General features: G+C 41.2%; 1 protein-coding gene across 7 annotated transcripts in view; it reads right to left on the bottom strand.

Annotated features, from left to right (window-relative positions):
• Positions 1–5,405: 5,405 nt before the first annotated feature.
• LOC121595891 (insulin-like growth factor-binding protein complex acid labile subunit) overlaps positions 5,406–16,380 on the bottom strand; it is a 187,393-nt gene continuing 176,418 nt past the window's right edge. For all 7 annotated transcript variants that reach the window (XM_041920261.1, XM_041920263.1, XM_041920262.1 and 4 more), the window contains 4 exons: positions 15,077–15,223; positions 14,686–14,854; positions 14,428–14,556; positions 5,406–11,807 (listed from right to left, as the gene is read on the bottom strand). In XM_041920261.1, coding sequence (XP_041776195.1) covers positions 11,638–11,807; positions 14,428–14,556; positions 14,686–14,854; positions 15,077–15,223 — 615 coding nt within the window. In that variant the 3' untranslated portion in view covers positions 5,406–11,637. The remainder of the gene's footprint in view (positions 11,808–14,427; positions 14,557–14,685; positions 14,855–15,076; positions 15,224–16,380) is intronic.

Here is a 16,380-nt window from a genome sequence, read left to right as displayed (position 1 = left end):
TAATGAACTTGAATACTAATGGAACTTCTAATCCACTTGAAGATGCGACAAACTCCGTCCAGAGGGTGTCCGATTTCAATGAACTCATCACTGGGCAAAGTTTGTCGCATAAACAAGCCGAAGTACGACTGGGAAAATAATTGTGATCGTGTATTTATTACATCGTTTTCTAATGGATCCTATTTTGAAGTGAATTATGATCTTTTGTAAGGAAAACTATGTTTGATGTGTAAAAATAAAGTGTGATGTGTTTCAAAAATAATAATGTTTACAGCACTCTATTCAGGCAATAATTTGTGAGCCGATGTCGATGGCTGTTTCATGACAACTTACGGCTACAAAAGATACAACTTACGAGTACCAAAACACGAGGCAAAAAGCTCCTTAATGTTGTACCCGTAATTTATTCTGGTAAAACAATTCCTGCCAATACTTTGCATGTGGGAAAGGCAAGACAGGCAATAAAGCAATGACTAATCTCTTACTTCAAGGTTTGAGAGGCGAACTTTGAATCACAGGTAAATGACATCCCATTGTTATATTGTTTAACCTTCACCCAGAGAAAAATAGAATAAGCCCAGACTGTCTCGGCCTATTAACTGTTCAACTTTTATTGCAGGATTAGCTGACAAATCTGTATGCTCTCCAGCTGGAATTTCCAGCTTATTTATATTCTCAGGCAATAACGACCCAACCGTCAAATTATGACAACTGGTTGTTATGGGTACCAGTATATCATCGGAAAAAAAACTTGTAGGCAATACATGCCCCTTTGCCAAGGTAACGTTGAGCATGTTGGGATCTGATCAATTTTATTACCCTGCCAAACAGGGGTTTATTGTCTTAGATTTTCATTCCGTAAAGGTGATGGGAAATCCGTTGTTTTTGAAGGCTTTTCGCTGTTTGTTGGCGGTTTGAACGTCCCGCATCCAGCTTTTCCTCATAAACTACAACAACACAAACGCTTCCCTAGGTATGTCATCATATAGCACAGACATTAAGGATGATGCTTGTATTCGAGCATTCACCAGGAAAAAGAATCACCGTCTCACCGGCCGACGGTTATTGATTCTCGTGTGACAGATGTGGCGACGTGCCGGTGATGACTTTGAGAGTTATTATCCTTTCATTCTACCCTTTATCTTCCCCCACTGCCCCCGTAAATGTCATCGGCAGCAGGTCGGATTGTGGCCAGCCCGCTGACAGCCAACTAGCCAGGATAGAAAAGGGTTAAAGGAAGCTTGTTTTTTTCGGTTCTGTTTCATTTCAGGGGGCTTGCGAGGTCATGTTGGCACGAGTATCCGTTGTTCCGTCCGGTCAGAACATTTATGCTGACTTGCAGCAGGGTGCGTGTGCTTGGTTGGTACAGCAACTGTTTCTGCAACACCGTACGTGCCTGGTAGAGGGCGGAAGCTTTTTGCGCAAAATGTCATCTCTACCGGAAGCCTATTCATCATTCGCCTGTCACAGAGCGCATCCCACAATTCTTCGTTAGAAAAAAAGAACAAACCACATCACGACTGAGCGTAGTAGGCCGGTTCGTTGCCAATCACAAGTGACGATTGGATGTTGTGTGTGAGTGTTGTGATGCGCGGGATTCTGCATTTGAGGTGAGTCATCGAAGCGCAAACCTATAGTTTGTTGCCACAGCAAACAAGCATGCACGTCAGGTTGGGATAGGCCTTTTGGATTGATTTTACATTTTAAAATTTCATGAAACATCGCCAGTCTCAAGCTCAATACACGAAACAAAAGCATCCTCTAACTTTCCAACTTTCTGACGGAATGTACTTTATAGAAATGCACACAAGTCAGAGGGTGTTTTTATTAGACTTTATTCGTTTATTTATTTCTTGAAAGTTTAACCCACTCCTATCTACGCATAACCCGAAGCAAATGGCGAACGTCTCTGCTGTGTACTAATCGCCCATAACGAGCAGTTAATAATCTCGTTTGCTTCAGAAATTGCTTCTTAATGTTGCGAAAAGTTTTCTCTGAAGACCAGCTTGCTAGGGATCTGATAATTATAGCATAATAAAAGACCAACTGGAAAGGGTTATTGTTTTTCACCGCACCAGAACGATTATGGCGATCGGCTTGGTAATAATCTTCCTATTATTGCGAGATATTTTGAATAATTGGCTTCCTGCTTTATGGAATTAAAACTGGTTGAAGGTATCAGAGAGAAGTAGTAAAAGAGAAAGAGAGAAAAAGATAGAGCATCTCATTCAGTGAATCCTGGGCGCTGTTATAATAGACGATGGGCGAAGAATTCAAATCGCCTCTTCGAAGAATTGTCTACGCGGCAAAGAGTTTGCGATGGCTTTCCTTTGGCGTTGTAATCAACATGCTCCTTCGGTTTGCTTTTTTACACTCCTGTGAGAATGCCACCATTTGCTAGAAAAGTTGTTTTCAAGCTAGCCGGCGGTCATGTTTCGGCGATCACGATTTTAGCCATTTGGGACGTGCTTGTTCGAACTGCAGCTGGGACAATCGCGATGGTAACAGCGTCGCTTTCGATTCCGGCGAGCAGCTGGACAAAATTGATTTCCATCGGATTATCATCGTGATTGTCTGGTTAATTTCGTTGTCGGTTAGTTATCACAAACTGATAGCAGTGGTGTGTTTGTGTGTGGATGTTCGGTTCCATTTTTATTTTGGTCGTTGCAACGACTAAAAGGAGCTTGGTGAACATAATGTATCGAAGGAACGTGTTAATTATGAACGATGAAGATGAGCAGCTGCCCGAGCGATTCAACCATGGATCGAACAGTGTTGGCTGTAGGTGGTGGCATACATTTGTTTCAACGATGGAGCAGATGCACCATCGGTGCTTGAATCGTTGTCACCCGCATACAGATTCTTGTGCGTTTCGTGAAGGTGTCACAATTGACACACAGTTGGAAAAGGTACTGCTGTTCAAGTGGGCGACAGTAAGAGTGAGAGCGGAATAGTTCAATACACATACACAATAATACAAGAGGTTCAATTTCTGTACGTGCGAAACAGAATCAAATGATGATGTGCGGTTAGAAATATGCTCTAGTTGAGTATTCTACGAGAATAGAGTGACAAAAAATCATAGCATGTATGCATAAGACAAGCTTATTTCTTGTTTGGTACTCTTAGGGAATGTTTTAACGAGACAATAATGGTGTAACGTTGCTGCTGCTGTCGTTAAGCTGAAGAAGTCTTTTGTGTTGCTTGACGCGTCTCTCAAGTGCCGAACCCATCGATGTTGATGTGAACGACATGCACGTCAATTTAATGTTGATATTTGCGGTGATGCTTATAGGATGACAGGTGAAGGTGGGTTTGGTGTGGTGATTGGGAATTGCAATGCATGATGCAAGTTGTTTGGCGAGTGGAAGATGTTCTATTCGCAAAAAGTAAATAAAAAAATTTGGATGTTAAGGATGGATAGCTTTGTTCCTACAACGTTTGGAAGGAAAAACAAATACCAAAGTAACGGAAATACAAATTTAAAAACCTTTATATACTTTATATTTTTAGAGCTTCTTTTTTTATTTCTTTATTTATCTATTCATTTATTTACTCATATAATTGTCCTGCACATTTGTCTTACGACAGCTGTGTTCACTAACTTATGGTTAAAATTCAAACTAATATCTAAATCAACGACTATTATCACCAAAATTGAATAGTAATAGAAGGCTCTACTTATACGAATCAGTCCAGAGATTAAAATCAAAATGGTCAATCCGGTCAAGCATCGTTAGTTCCATAATGTATGCGTCTAGGTAAATTGGTAATGGTCTAGGTAATGTGTAAATTGCGCCATTGAAGTGTTCTTGCAGGTGCATAAATATTATTTTTTCCTAATAGAGAAGGTGCATCCGATTCATTATTTAATAATTAGCTGAAAAACACATTTTGATTTTCTTTGTGGCGATGTTCAAGCGTTTGAAGACTTAAAAACAAACAACGATCCCTATAGCTTGCCATAAATCTAACTCATCTCCAAAGACAATTCTAAATCACACACATGTTGCTAACAAAGTATCGCCCTACCTGGCAGAGAAGAATCTAACTTTATAGTTTTAGAACTTGATATTTGAGGCCAATTGTTTATAAAAAGCATATCTAAATTTTCTACCACAACAGAAATTAAATCCTCTTATAACAAATCATGGTCAAGGCGAAGAGAGAATCTTGTCTGTGGAGCAAATTGGAAGTTTATTGGATCCTGTCACGCAAAGTCTACGCATCCCAGTAACATGAAGAAATAGTAAATTTAATTACTCGTAAACACCTTGCGTTCTCACTGAAAGGTTGAGATGGATGTGGCTACGTTCCCATGCCAGTTTGGATGTACGCTATATATGATTTACCCGTTTGATCAAAGCAATATGTGGTGGTGAGTGAAACGTTTTAATAAAGTTACATTCGTTTGATGTTGAATGAGTTAAAAGCTTTTCATTTTTTTGTTGCTAGAATAATGTTGATGCACATTAACACTCTGGGCGCTGGTGGCTCGCTTTGGAATCACAGCTTTGTTCACTCTCCTTCTCTCTGATTGGTCTCTCAGCAACTCTCAGCAGAGCGCATTGCAGCGGGAAGAAAGAGAGAGCGCATATTGCAGAAGCCGCATCGTACGTGAGGATCGGAAAGGGAGTGAACGATCGTAAGCCAATGAAACGCTCTCATCGCTCTCTTATTTTTTACTGAGTTCTCCGCAGAAAGCTAATGGAAAATGCCAGCGCCCAGAGTGTTAATTGCTGACAAAATAACAAAATTAGTAGCATGCAGTTGGTGTTTAACAAACTGTAAAAAATGATTGTTTGCAAAAATATGATGATTTCAAAGAACTTAGGTGAACGTTAATGATACTGAGAAAAGAAATAATTGAAAGGGCTTTTGGCACTGAAGTCGCAAAGTATAACGTAGAGCAATTATGAAAGTAAGCATATGGGCTCAAAAGCTCCAAAAGCTTATTTGTTTTGTCACGTATGATTTTTTTAATATGATTGATGTAGCAGACAGCTATTTTACATATTGTTGTTTTTGTAATCAGCATTTGAACTATCTTTTGTTTCAATTATTTTTCCAATTTGTGTTCCATTGTGTAATTGAAGGTCCCATCGATACGAGTAATTTGTGATATATTCGTTTGAAAAACATAAAATAAGCCATTCTATTGATTGACACGAGTATTCGTATAGCAGATAAAAACTGCTTTTATAGCAAAAAATACACTGTAATTTTTATTAAAATACATATATTATTCTTAACAATACAAAGATTAAAATCCCACCTATTGTTAAGCATACACCATTCATACCGTCATTGCTACAGGCGACAATACTTACCATTTAACAACTGTCTTTAAAATGAGACCGCCAGTTAGTTTCGAATATCATTAATAGTATAACCAACACATTTCTTATACAAATACCATCATATAGTGGTAATGGTGGTACCGGGCGTGAGTGTTTTTATTATTGTAATAATATTTCCTGCATCATGCTCGATCCTGTCGCCTATGTCAAAAAATGCCTTCACATTCTTATTTTGATTTCAGCTAGAATACAAATCCTTCACAATTCTAGTGTTCGAAAATCGCTTGCAAACTAAATAATTGTAGTGAAAAAAAATACCCAGAAAAACAAAGATTAGATATAAAAGTTTGCATTGCATACGGTAGCATTTGCTAGATATTTCCTGTATTTAATGTATGTTGTTGGTCAACAATAGCACACCATTTTAATTTTCCGTGCTTACACATTTTGAGTTTTAAGGAAACCTTATGTTATTACTCACGGAGATATGATAACTTAATTTTAAAATATTAAATACTTTGATACACAAATTACACAATCGTTCAAATAGAAACACACTGAACCGTGTACTGTTGATTAAAATAAAACCATATCCGCGTTAATCGCCACATAAGTCATTCGTATTACGGTTGAAAGAAAAGCAAGAGCAAGGTCTTAATCACGTCGCTTGTTTGTTCTGCTTCTCGTCGCGCTTACGACTTTTAATTGTGTCTGTTTGATTCCTCCGCTTATTGCGCTCCATACAATAATTTCATTTTGCTACGTCATCTAGTACATGAGGAAGGTATGGAATAAGGGAAAGGATTTTAGGGAGCAAAGATGACTCGCTTTGCCGGAGTAGGGATTAAGGATCTTGTTCTAACACGCATTATACACATCTGAATGGGTTATTCACTCACAACACACACGCAACTCGTAATAAATCTCATCTCACCTTGGCTTATCTACTTAGCTTAACGCTACTTATGTTAAGTGTGTGGTTTTGTGTCGTTACATAATATATTGTTTGTTCCACGAAGGAAACATTTCCTATTCGCTTGCCGAGTGTTTTAAAATTATCTTAACAAACTGCAACTCTTTGTTTGTCCATTTCTTCTTAAATATGTAGTTCCCTAACGTTTTTTATCTGTTTTGTTTTATGGTTTGTAGCACTCGTTTTCCTCAGTTCTTGAGATATGGATTAATCTTTCACTTCCCATTTTATTTCCTCGACTCATGCGTTGAGTGTTCGGTGAGTGTTGCGCCTGTTTGTTTGTTTTTCATTGGAAAATGTTCATACTAAATGTGTTTTGTTGTTGTTGTTGTGATCCAAACACAACTGCATGTCTCAACTGCCAAAGTACCAGTCTAATCCCTTAAGCCGGAGGAGCTGCGAACCGGTTTGCTTGGGAAAGTCATTTTCCATTGGGTTGGATTTAATTTTGTGTTTCAGGATTGCAATTACGGAGTACTCATACTAACATCAGCACACAACAAAAAAAAGACAAGTTATGCTGGAATGTTTACCGGCTGTGCCGCGGGTGATAAAAGTTTGTTGGTTGGGAAAAAATAAGCTCTAAAAAACATAATTGCAAAGCGGGACAAAACATTTTCAATCGGACTTGAATTTAAATATTCCACTTTTATGCTCGCTTTATTCAACCAAGTTTAAGCACTGCAAATAAAAGAATGATGAAACTCAAAGCGAATAAATTGTATGACATGAAACCACCTTAGCATCATTTTTCTCTAATTTTTGCGTAGCTCAACGTCGAAGCCACACATTCCTGTTAAAAATGCCAAACAAAAGTTGTTTTCCAAAGGTCGTCAATAAAGCGTGCTAGTGCAGTCCCCACTGTTTTGACGCCTAAATTAGGCAAGCCGCACAACATCGAGCAACCGTATTAGCTGGCCGCGTTTCGTTTAGTCAACCACGCTCTGAAAGGAAATTTGTCTTAATAACCATGCCACGCCGTCTACCGTTGCGGGCGATAGTGGCTTCATAATGCTATGTTTTGGGCTCCAAAAAACCTCTCTCTCTTTGATATTGGAGTAATTTTGGATCTCACGCGGTAAGGAAGCGTGCGGCGCGTCGGCTATGTTTATCATTAATTTACTCTCACTTTCCGCTTTACGCTTGATGCGCAACGCACAATCCTTTTTTCTTTTCAACGCTACTGTTTTCACCCTCATGATGTGTGATGGGTTGATTTCACGTGAGAAGCAAAGTGAGGAGGAGTGAAGGAATGAGACAGAGAAACTGGCAGCGAAACGGGACCATAACGGTGGAGGTGAATATTTATCATGGTAATTAATTATACCTCAACTTTCGGCGCGTCAGTACTTCTTAGCAAAAGCGGAAAGGGAGCTTTTTTTGTTTTAAAAAAAGGAGCAGGGTGGCAATTTCGAAATTAAGCAACCCGCTCAATATTTGGGCAAGGAAAACCCAGGGGAACGCAGATCAACGTCGAAAGCGAGTGAATTAATATTTTGATAAATTTAATTCCCCATACCGGTAGTGAAGCAGGGCGACGAGAACGACGAAGTACGCTGGGTTCACATTTGGAATTCATTAGTAAATCCAAGAGCTTTCCCTTTGCATCCGGAAGTCAATGGGAAAACAACGGCAACGAGCTTCTGGGTGGGATGGGGGCTGGGGCCAGTTGAGTTTGATAAATTTGCGTATGGATCGCGGAACTTTGCTGGAAGGAATTCGTGCGAAGCAAATTCCACGCATTCATCCCGTCATGCCGGCCTGCATTACCTGTGATGGAAGTTTAGAGCAACAATTTTTGATATTCTAAGCTCCGAATGTAGCTCTTTGTTGCTGGTGCGTAGACGATTACGCTTTTATATTCAAAAGCCGTGGCCGTGGGAGATGGTTTACAGCGCAAGGATAATGATGGTGGAAGTTATGAGTGGTTTATTTTAAGCTGATCTTACCATGGATACAAATTGTTAATGAAGAAGTGCGGAATGCGTGGGGCTGTCAAAGAATGATTGGACCCGCGGGAGTGAAATTATTCGCCTTTGGTCGTTCGTTTTTACTAAATGTGTACTACTGTCCACCGTATTGTATACTTTTACGGGTGATTAATAAGTATGTAAAAAATAATTTTTTAATCAAGTTGAACCAAAAAGAGCCAAAAAGGAGTGTTGGTTTGAAAACGAAAAAAAATTGTTTTGAAATTACCTATGATTAATCAAAAGGAATGGTACTAAAACTGCAAGATTTTCATCTTCTTCATGCTGCCATAATATAAATTTCAAAATATTAACCTTGATTGTACGCCATCAAACCCATGCTATTACCAAGCTTCATCCGTAGTTGACACACTTTCTGGACCGAAACTGGCAGCCTTATCTGTTCCCGCCCAAACAAACCGTGCGAAATGCGGCCAGCTTTAAGCACGATTAATGATTTTGCGTGGAAACGATTTGTTCCTCTCAATTTCCTTCTAAATGTGTGTTTGCCCGTAGCATTGGTGAGGGTGTGTTGGTTAAAGGAGACTGGCAGAATGTGTGAACCACACCCTCCAGACGATTCTCATTTACAGCAACGATGACACTAATGTTGCTTTATGAGTGTGTTTTGGGTGAATGGATATTGCTGCGTAGGGGAAGGGCGAAGATCTTTCGGTTTAGGGACATTGTATTTTACTGTTGTTGTTGTTGTTACTGTCGGTTTGATGTCAACCGAGTGAGAAGTCAATTGAATCAAACGGCTAGACTGCAATGAAGAACATCCTGAAAAAGTGTTGTCAACATGGTTATAAATATGAACGATTGTAATGTAAGCGGTGACAAATGTACGATAACATAAAGCAAAGAGAGCTCGCGTTTGGATGGTTGTTGGCTGCCCTACGAGTACCTTTGGTTATGAGCAAGTGAGCATGAAATCCAGCGACGTGCAAATATTGTCCAATACTTCACAGCACCTGTATCGGACTGTGTACAGGACCATACGAATCCTTCCCTGTTAGATCAATGGATTCAAAAGGGTGAATCGATAGTTCGCCAACGTTTCGGCAGTCTAGATTCACGCCAGAGCTCACCGTTTTGTCTCTGATTTATGTAACACGTTTGTTCATGCCACTAGTAATAAATGTGCTCCACTCGAACCATTGGGCAAATAAATAGGAAAGCGCTTTTAATCCCAAAATAAAACGCAATGATAGAAGGATTGCAATACTCCCGTTCACACATTTTCTCGACGGTATGCACAATACCTGAACACGACCACGGCACACACCAACAAAAGTGACAAAAAATCAAGCATGTTTTCCCGTGTTTTGAAACCGTAGCTACGCAGTTCGGTTATGCGGTTAGAAAATAAAAACAAACAGCACCCATGCCCCACTGGCTAGCTTTGCGGGATTGTATGTGGAAAAATAAAAAAATGGCTAAGCGAAAAAGCAACCGTTCTTGTTGCCTTGTAGCTCTCATTCACTTTTTCTACTCCATCATCATCGTCATCGTCGTCCTCACCGATGTCGACGGGAAAGCTTAAACCGTAAGCTCGATTCGCCCTGGCAACTCACCGTTTGTGGTTACTGTGTCGGAGTTTTATGGTGACAAGCTGGCACAAAATTCCAATAGAATTGGCGGCATGCGATTTTTTTCGTGCTGTAAGTTACTAAGCTGCAGAGTTTTGGAGAACCAGGAAAACAAACCAAAAGGGCAATTTTTACTACGTGCCCTGTGTCATTTATATTTTACGACAGTATCGCCAACATCCCGAACGCGGTTGCCCTTTATTTCTCTCTCTCTCTCTCTCTCTCTCTCTCTCTCTCTTTCTCTGTTCATAGATCAACGCGTGAATTGGCTTCGAGCAGGATTTTATTTCCATACCGCGGCCTAAAAGGGTTCGCTGTGGTTTGATTGTATCTTTTCGGTGTTTTTAGTTATTGCAACGCCGTTGCGTTTTACTGCCCAATAGCGTATTGCGTAAATTGATTGCATTTTCAAAAGAATGTGCATGTCTTTGTGATTATTTTTGAGCTAGCTTTGCTGCTGACAGATTCTATTACACGCTTAGCAAACTGGCGATTACAAATTTGGTGGTTGAATAGAGAAATCAGGCACATTGAATGTACAGAAAAAAAGGCTCTCGACGGACTGGAATTGGCTTTTGTTACTGCTAAAATCTGATCACGATGGTATGGAAAGGTTATTACAGTTTCTGTTATCATCGTGCAACGGTAAAGCTTCCTGCCAGGTGAACAAGGCTGTAATCCCGGCACAAACCCACAAACCTCAGCACGTATGCGATGGTAGTAAAATTATAAACCCATCATGATGTGTCATCGTGACACGGTGTCATCGAGCCGTGGAGGAGCCGGCTGGAGAGTAGAACGGCTTAAACCAACGGCGCTTGCCGGAGCACGAAACCCTCCCCCGGGGCATCTGTTGAGCCACAACTGGCACTGGAAGTGTAGTGGGAAATCTAACCAAGGTTTCCCCAAAACCTAACATCATTAATCTCGAGTGCGGATCCTACGCTCAGCGGCACAGGCTTTCCAGTTAGCTGGAACTGACGATGTTGGTTTTGCCAGCTAACAAAAGAATTATTCGACACAAAACTCCCCTGATACCCGTACCCGCAAGACCGTCAAATCTCTTTCCTGAGGAAAAACGGAGTGTGTATGTAGGTGTGTGTCTGTGTTTGTTTGTATGTGTGTTTATGCTGTGGTGATTGTGAAGTATGTACAAATCGGATTTACCGTCAATAAAACGTGCACACGTCATGCCACACCTGTTTGCAGGGCGACACCACATCACCCTGTCGTCGGTTCGTTGAATCCGTCTAATCTGTCAACCTCATCGGTTAAAACCCGCACGAATATTAATTAATAACTAATCACGTGCCCTCATCCACTCGTGGACGCGTTTCCTCGGATCTTCGTATGGAGCGATAAAAGGGCGTGAGGGCTTGCTTCCTTAATGGATAAAATTCACCTGTCGCACGAAACCGCATCCGGGTGGACCGGCAGGAACCGTTCCGGATGGGTGGAGTTATTTACAGTGGGAGAGGAAAGAGGGAAATTACTTCATCCGTCCGTTCACCATCCTAGAGCCCCGGTTCAGTACGCTTTCTTAGGATGCTCTTCGGTGTGAAGGGTTTGGCGGTGGAGCCGCTGCTCGTCGGTACGCTCGCAGGCTGTACGTCGGCACACTGCGATATGCTGCTGATGGTGACGGTTCGCGTTACTGGCCCATCGGTGACGGATAGTGAGTCCCGCGAACCGCCAGCATTGCTGGCGGGGAGCTCGATCAGCGCAACGGTTTCGGCGATCGTATCGGGCGTGCTGGACGGCAGCAGTCCGTCCGCACCGATACGGATCGCTGGCTCCGTTCGTTAATCGAATCGTTCGATGCTGGCTGGGGCCAGCTTGCCGGGTGGTGGTGGTGGAGGTGGGATGCACATTTCGTCGATCGTGCATACACGCTCGTTGTACGGGAACTTGAAGTTGATCTCGCTGCCCGTCGTTATGACCGGCGTTTCGCCGTTCTTCTCGAGGATTGTGTCTAGAGAGGCGGGGGAGATGATTAAGATTGTTAATCAACTTTATCCTATTGTTTGTGATAGCAAATCTTATGACCGTAGTGCGTCGAATGAAAAGCTCATGGAAAGAAAATATCTCTGAATAAATAATATATATTTTGTTAAATAAATCGTAAATCACGATTCAAGATAATCGTAAAGAAATACATGCAAAATAGTAAGAGAAAAATAACTAAAAAATCTATCTCACTATAGCAGTGCACATTAGTGGTGTGCTCTCCGCAGCGCTCCCACGACTCTGGCTATGGTTGTTAGTGCAATTCCAACTCCGGGAATCTTGGAATCACTACCCAAGGAACATTTTAAATCGTATCATAGTTTTAACGATGTTGCTACGGACATTTCATTAAGCCTTATTTTTTCATTTGAAAGTCGTGTATGACCTCATAAGACTAAAATAAAACTAACTTAAGACTGAAAGGGCCCATCTACAGAACTCTGTTAAGACTACTAGTTAAAACCATTTCTAGAACTTTAAAACGTGAGGCGCTAATAAACTATCAAAATTACAACATATTGCTATGGATATGTTCTTGAGATGGCATTGAAGCATTCAATATGAAGTCATAATAATGATTGAGAGTTATTTGCATATTTTTATGTTGTATTGATATTTTTTCTGATGATCTCGCTCGCGTACGAGCAGAAATACATGCCAAGAAAATTTCACTGTTGAAATACATTATAATAATTTGAAAAATATCAAAGCGCCTCAATAATATGCAACTTTTAAGTTTGAAAATAGATTATTAAAATATACAGATTCGTTTTAAACGAGCACAATTTGCACTAAAAGGAGTGTCGTAATAAACATGAGGTGAAGGTCGTTTTGGAAATTGCCTTTTTTTCTATTTGTCATGTATACTACGAATTTGTTTTTAAATATATCAACATGGTTGACACATATTGCACACACAAATGAACAATCATATTAATAAAAATGGATTCCATTGGCTTAAGATCAGAAGGACTTTCCGGATCACAAGTTCAGTTGATTTGCAGTGCAATAAATGTGGCCAAGATCTTTTTAAACAGCACATAGCTTTAGAATGCGCTTGTGCAGACTAATAAGTTTTAAGAATCTCCTCGTACAGGCAGTGTCAGAGATACGCAGAATCTGGTATACGCATTTTTATATAATCGTGGATTTTTCAGTTTTATCCATTTTTATTTATTGATTAAATTAGAAACACATCGAATAATATTTGCAGGGGATAAAATCACCCATTACAAGCAAAAGGAAAATAAATTTGAATATTATTTGGCTGAAAATCCCAGAATACAATTTATGAAGAAGTTAGAAATACTCGGCTTATCAAATTTTTTCGTTAATAGCGTATTTCAAGTACAACCTGTATGGCCTGTTTAAGTTCCCTTCGTCCAACACTTAATATGTATTTAAAAAGAACAATTGATATTGATGCCTTAGTCTCAAATAACAAGTCTTGAAACTAGCTTAAGAATACATTTACAGGTTGATTAAAGCCAGCCATCAATACTCCAATTTTAGTTTGAACAGACAGTCTTATAAGCATCATAGTCTCATGTAACAAGTCTTTAAACGTGCTTAATAATGCGTTTACAGGTTGATTAAAGCCAGCCATAAAAACCCCAATTTTAGTTTTAACAGACAGTCTTATAAGCGACTTCAGAACGTTTTAAAGGTTTAACAACTTTAAAGGCTGTTAAGCATCTTCAAAAGAAATGTTAAAACTATGTGGCTCAGTGTACTCATAGTAAAGAATGCTTTAAGACATGTTTAAGTGTAAAAGGTGTGGGAAATGTTTCTTGGGTAATTCTTCTTGGAGTCGGATTCATCCGGAGTCGGAATCGGCAGAAGTCGGAGTCCTCCTGAAGTTGGTAGCAGTCTTCCGGAGATGGAGTCAGATCGGAGTCGTCTGGAGTCGGGCGGAGTCAGAGTCACCCGGTGTCGGAGTCGGCCGGAGTAGGAGTCAGTCAAAACCATTTCGTAGTGTTTTTTTCTTCCTTCGCTTTAACCGTGTACTTCTTAAACGGGTCTTTCTTTCTAAGAATAGCCACCAGAGAAACCAAGAGTTGAAGTAGAAGATGAAATGCTTGCCCACAAAAATATTGCACCGGCCGGTCTCCCGCCGACTCGGAGTCGATTTCGACTTCGAGCGACTCCGGGCGACTCCGAACAATTCTGTACGTGTCCAGACGACTCTGAGTGATTCCGGACGGCTCCAGACGATTCCATGCGGTTCTGGATAATGCTGGCCTCGGATAACCTGCCGAAGTCGGTTCCAAAATTTTCGGAGTCGGGTCGAAGTTGACTCGGGATTTTACCCATCACTAATACACATAACCCAACCTTTGATCAAATTGACATGTTTTGCTGTAAATCATTTTGATCCTACCATTTTAGCTGAACCTTTCTACAACAATGAACAATTTACCATAAAATTACTTCCTGGAAGTGGAACATTTAAGCGAACGAAACGGAAACCCTCCCCACGGAGCAAGTATAATTTTCTGCCCGACTACTTAACTATCGTATCACTCACTGCCTGCTGGTAAGTCCCCCTAAGTTCATACCCATTTCTTCTTCATTCCTTCACTTACCTCGTTTATCCTCGTGCGTGTAATAGCGCGCCCGGTGCCTCGAGAGACAGAGCGCCGTGGACACGACGATGATGGCGAGTATGATGAATATTATCAGCCCACAGGCAGCCAGTATGCTAACACTGCCCGCTAGAAGATGGAAAAAGAGGGTGGAGTAAGAGAAGGGGGAGAAAAAAGGAACATTAAAGCATATGTAAAAGCTATCGCAAGAGATTGGGAAACCATCCCTGCCACGGTGCACGGTGGATGCACCCTTACCTTGCTCGAGAAAGTTGTGCGACGTGCTGGCGGCATCATGATCCTCGTCCACAATTACCTCCATGCAATCCTCCACCCCGTCCTGGTGGAGGCCATCGATGCGCACCTCGCGTAATCGTTCAGGTAGGAAGCATCGGGGGAGTTCCAGCCAGCGAAGGCCTTCTTTGAGCTGAAAAAGTGGGACGGAAAGGGAAGCCAGGTATTATAGATGGTTAGGGCACTTCAGTGCACAGTAAGCAAGAGTGAGACCGGATTTGAGTGCTAGCTGTCAGTCAATGTAGGTGTATGCCCCAGTATGGCGAGAAGAGTATGATGCGCTAATCCGAGTCCCGTTTTGTTGGAGAAGATAATCCACCCGTCCTGAGATAGTTCATCCATAAATGTTACCTACCTTTTTCGTTTGCGTTATGAGCGGTCCCATGTGACACCAGTCGCATATCAGTGGGTTATTTTCCAGCTTGACGTCGCCGATGCGGGCTAGCTGGGTTGCATACCGTTCCGGGATGCCGTTTAGCTGATTCCGGGAGAGGTCCAAAAACTGAGCAAAAGATAGATGGATGGGAAGAAATAGAAAGAATAGGTTCAGAATGTGTGGCGCTACCTATTACACGCGCTCGAAGCAGTTGACAGTAAAGATGTACAGCATCGAGTGGCTTCTCGTGTCAGATTTTCATGGTAACTCGCTGTTGGTTGAAATGAGCTTGACAGGTTGCACTGGATGCGATGCAATCGTCGAATCGGTTTGCGCGATCATAGCTGAGCTGACAGGTTTAGAAATTGGCCCGTACGTTGAGTTGAATGGATTTCTTTGAACTGAACCTTGCTCACTGCAAAAGGGATTTCATTTTCCATTCCATTGATTGTAAACACATACACAAGGTTTGATCGTTTGAAATGCATTTTTACGGCTGGTTTAGTCTTCTTTTTCGGTGAAACAGATTTTACACCAAATTTCTCACCCGCTCTCACTTGATCCTTGACACGGGGAAGGTATTCAAATACAGTACCTTCGTTTCATGCTTTCGGTGAAGTTCGCTTTTTGAAACGTGTTTATTTCTCCAAGGTGCAGGCTTTGACCAAAAAAGAAACGCTTCTAGAGCAAAGTGCTTGACATCTCAAAAAGCTCAAAAAGCAATTTCTCTACGACCGTGTGTGACTACTGCTCTCCCTGCAATGCACAGCAAATGCCGTGAATCGCATTACCACCTGAAAGTGGCACTTTCGAGTGAAACACGACTTGCCGTCGTGCATGCCGAAATGCAGTACCGATGTTTATCTTGTGGTGTATGTGGTATGCGCCCGCTACACTGCAAGGTATAAATCAAACATTTCATTTTGCAGGCGAGATATTTATTTAGCCTTTTTCGCTTTCTCTCCAGCGCTCTTGTTTCGATAAAGCTCGTTTTTCACAGTGTATGTATGCCTATTTACCCTCCGAAATTGGTTTGCCCAGCGGTAGCAGACGCTGGTTGGCTTCCTAATTCCTGCCAACCACAAACCGCAGCATAAGAAGCTGAGCTGTTTTTCCTCCCTTTTTTCACAGTACATGGGACAATGGGAAGGGGGAAAAATAATACACAAAATAAATGCAATAACACAATTCCTTTCGGTAAATCATAACATCTACCGACACAATAGGTCGGCTGATTGAGAAGCTGGTAGCTGGTTTTGGGCAAACCACGTGTCTTGGAAGAG

The sequence above is a fragment of the Anopheles merus genome, chromosome 3R, assembly GCF_017562075.2.
Source record: "Anopheles merus strain MAF chromosome 3R, AmerM5.1, whole genome shotgun sequence".
NCBI lineage: Eukaryota > Metazoa > Arthropoda > Insecta > Diptera > Culicidae > Anopheles > Anopheles merus.
This window is presented reverse-complemented; position numbering and strand designations above follow the sequence as displayed.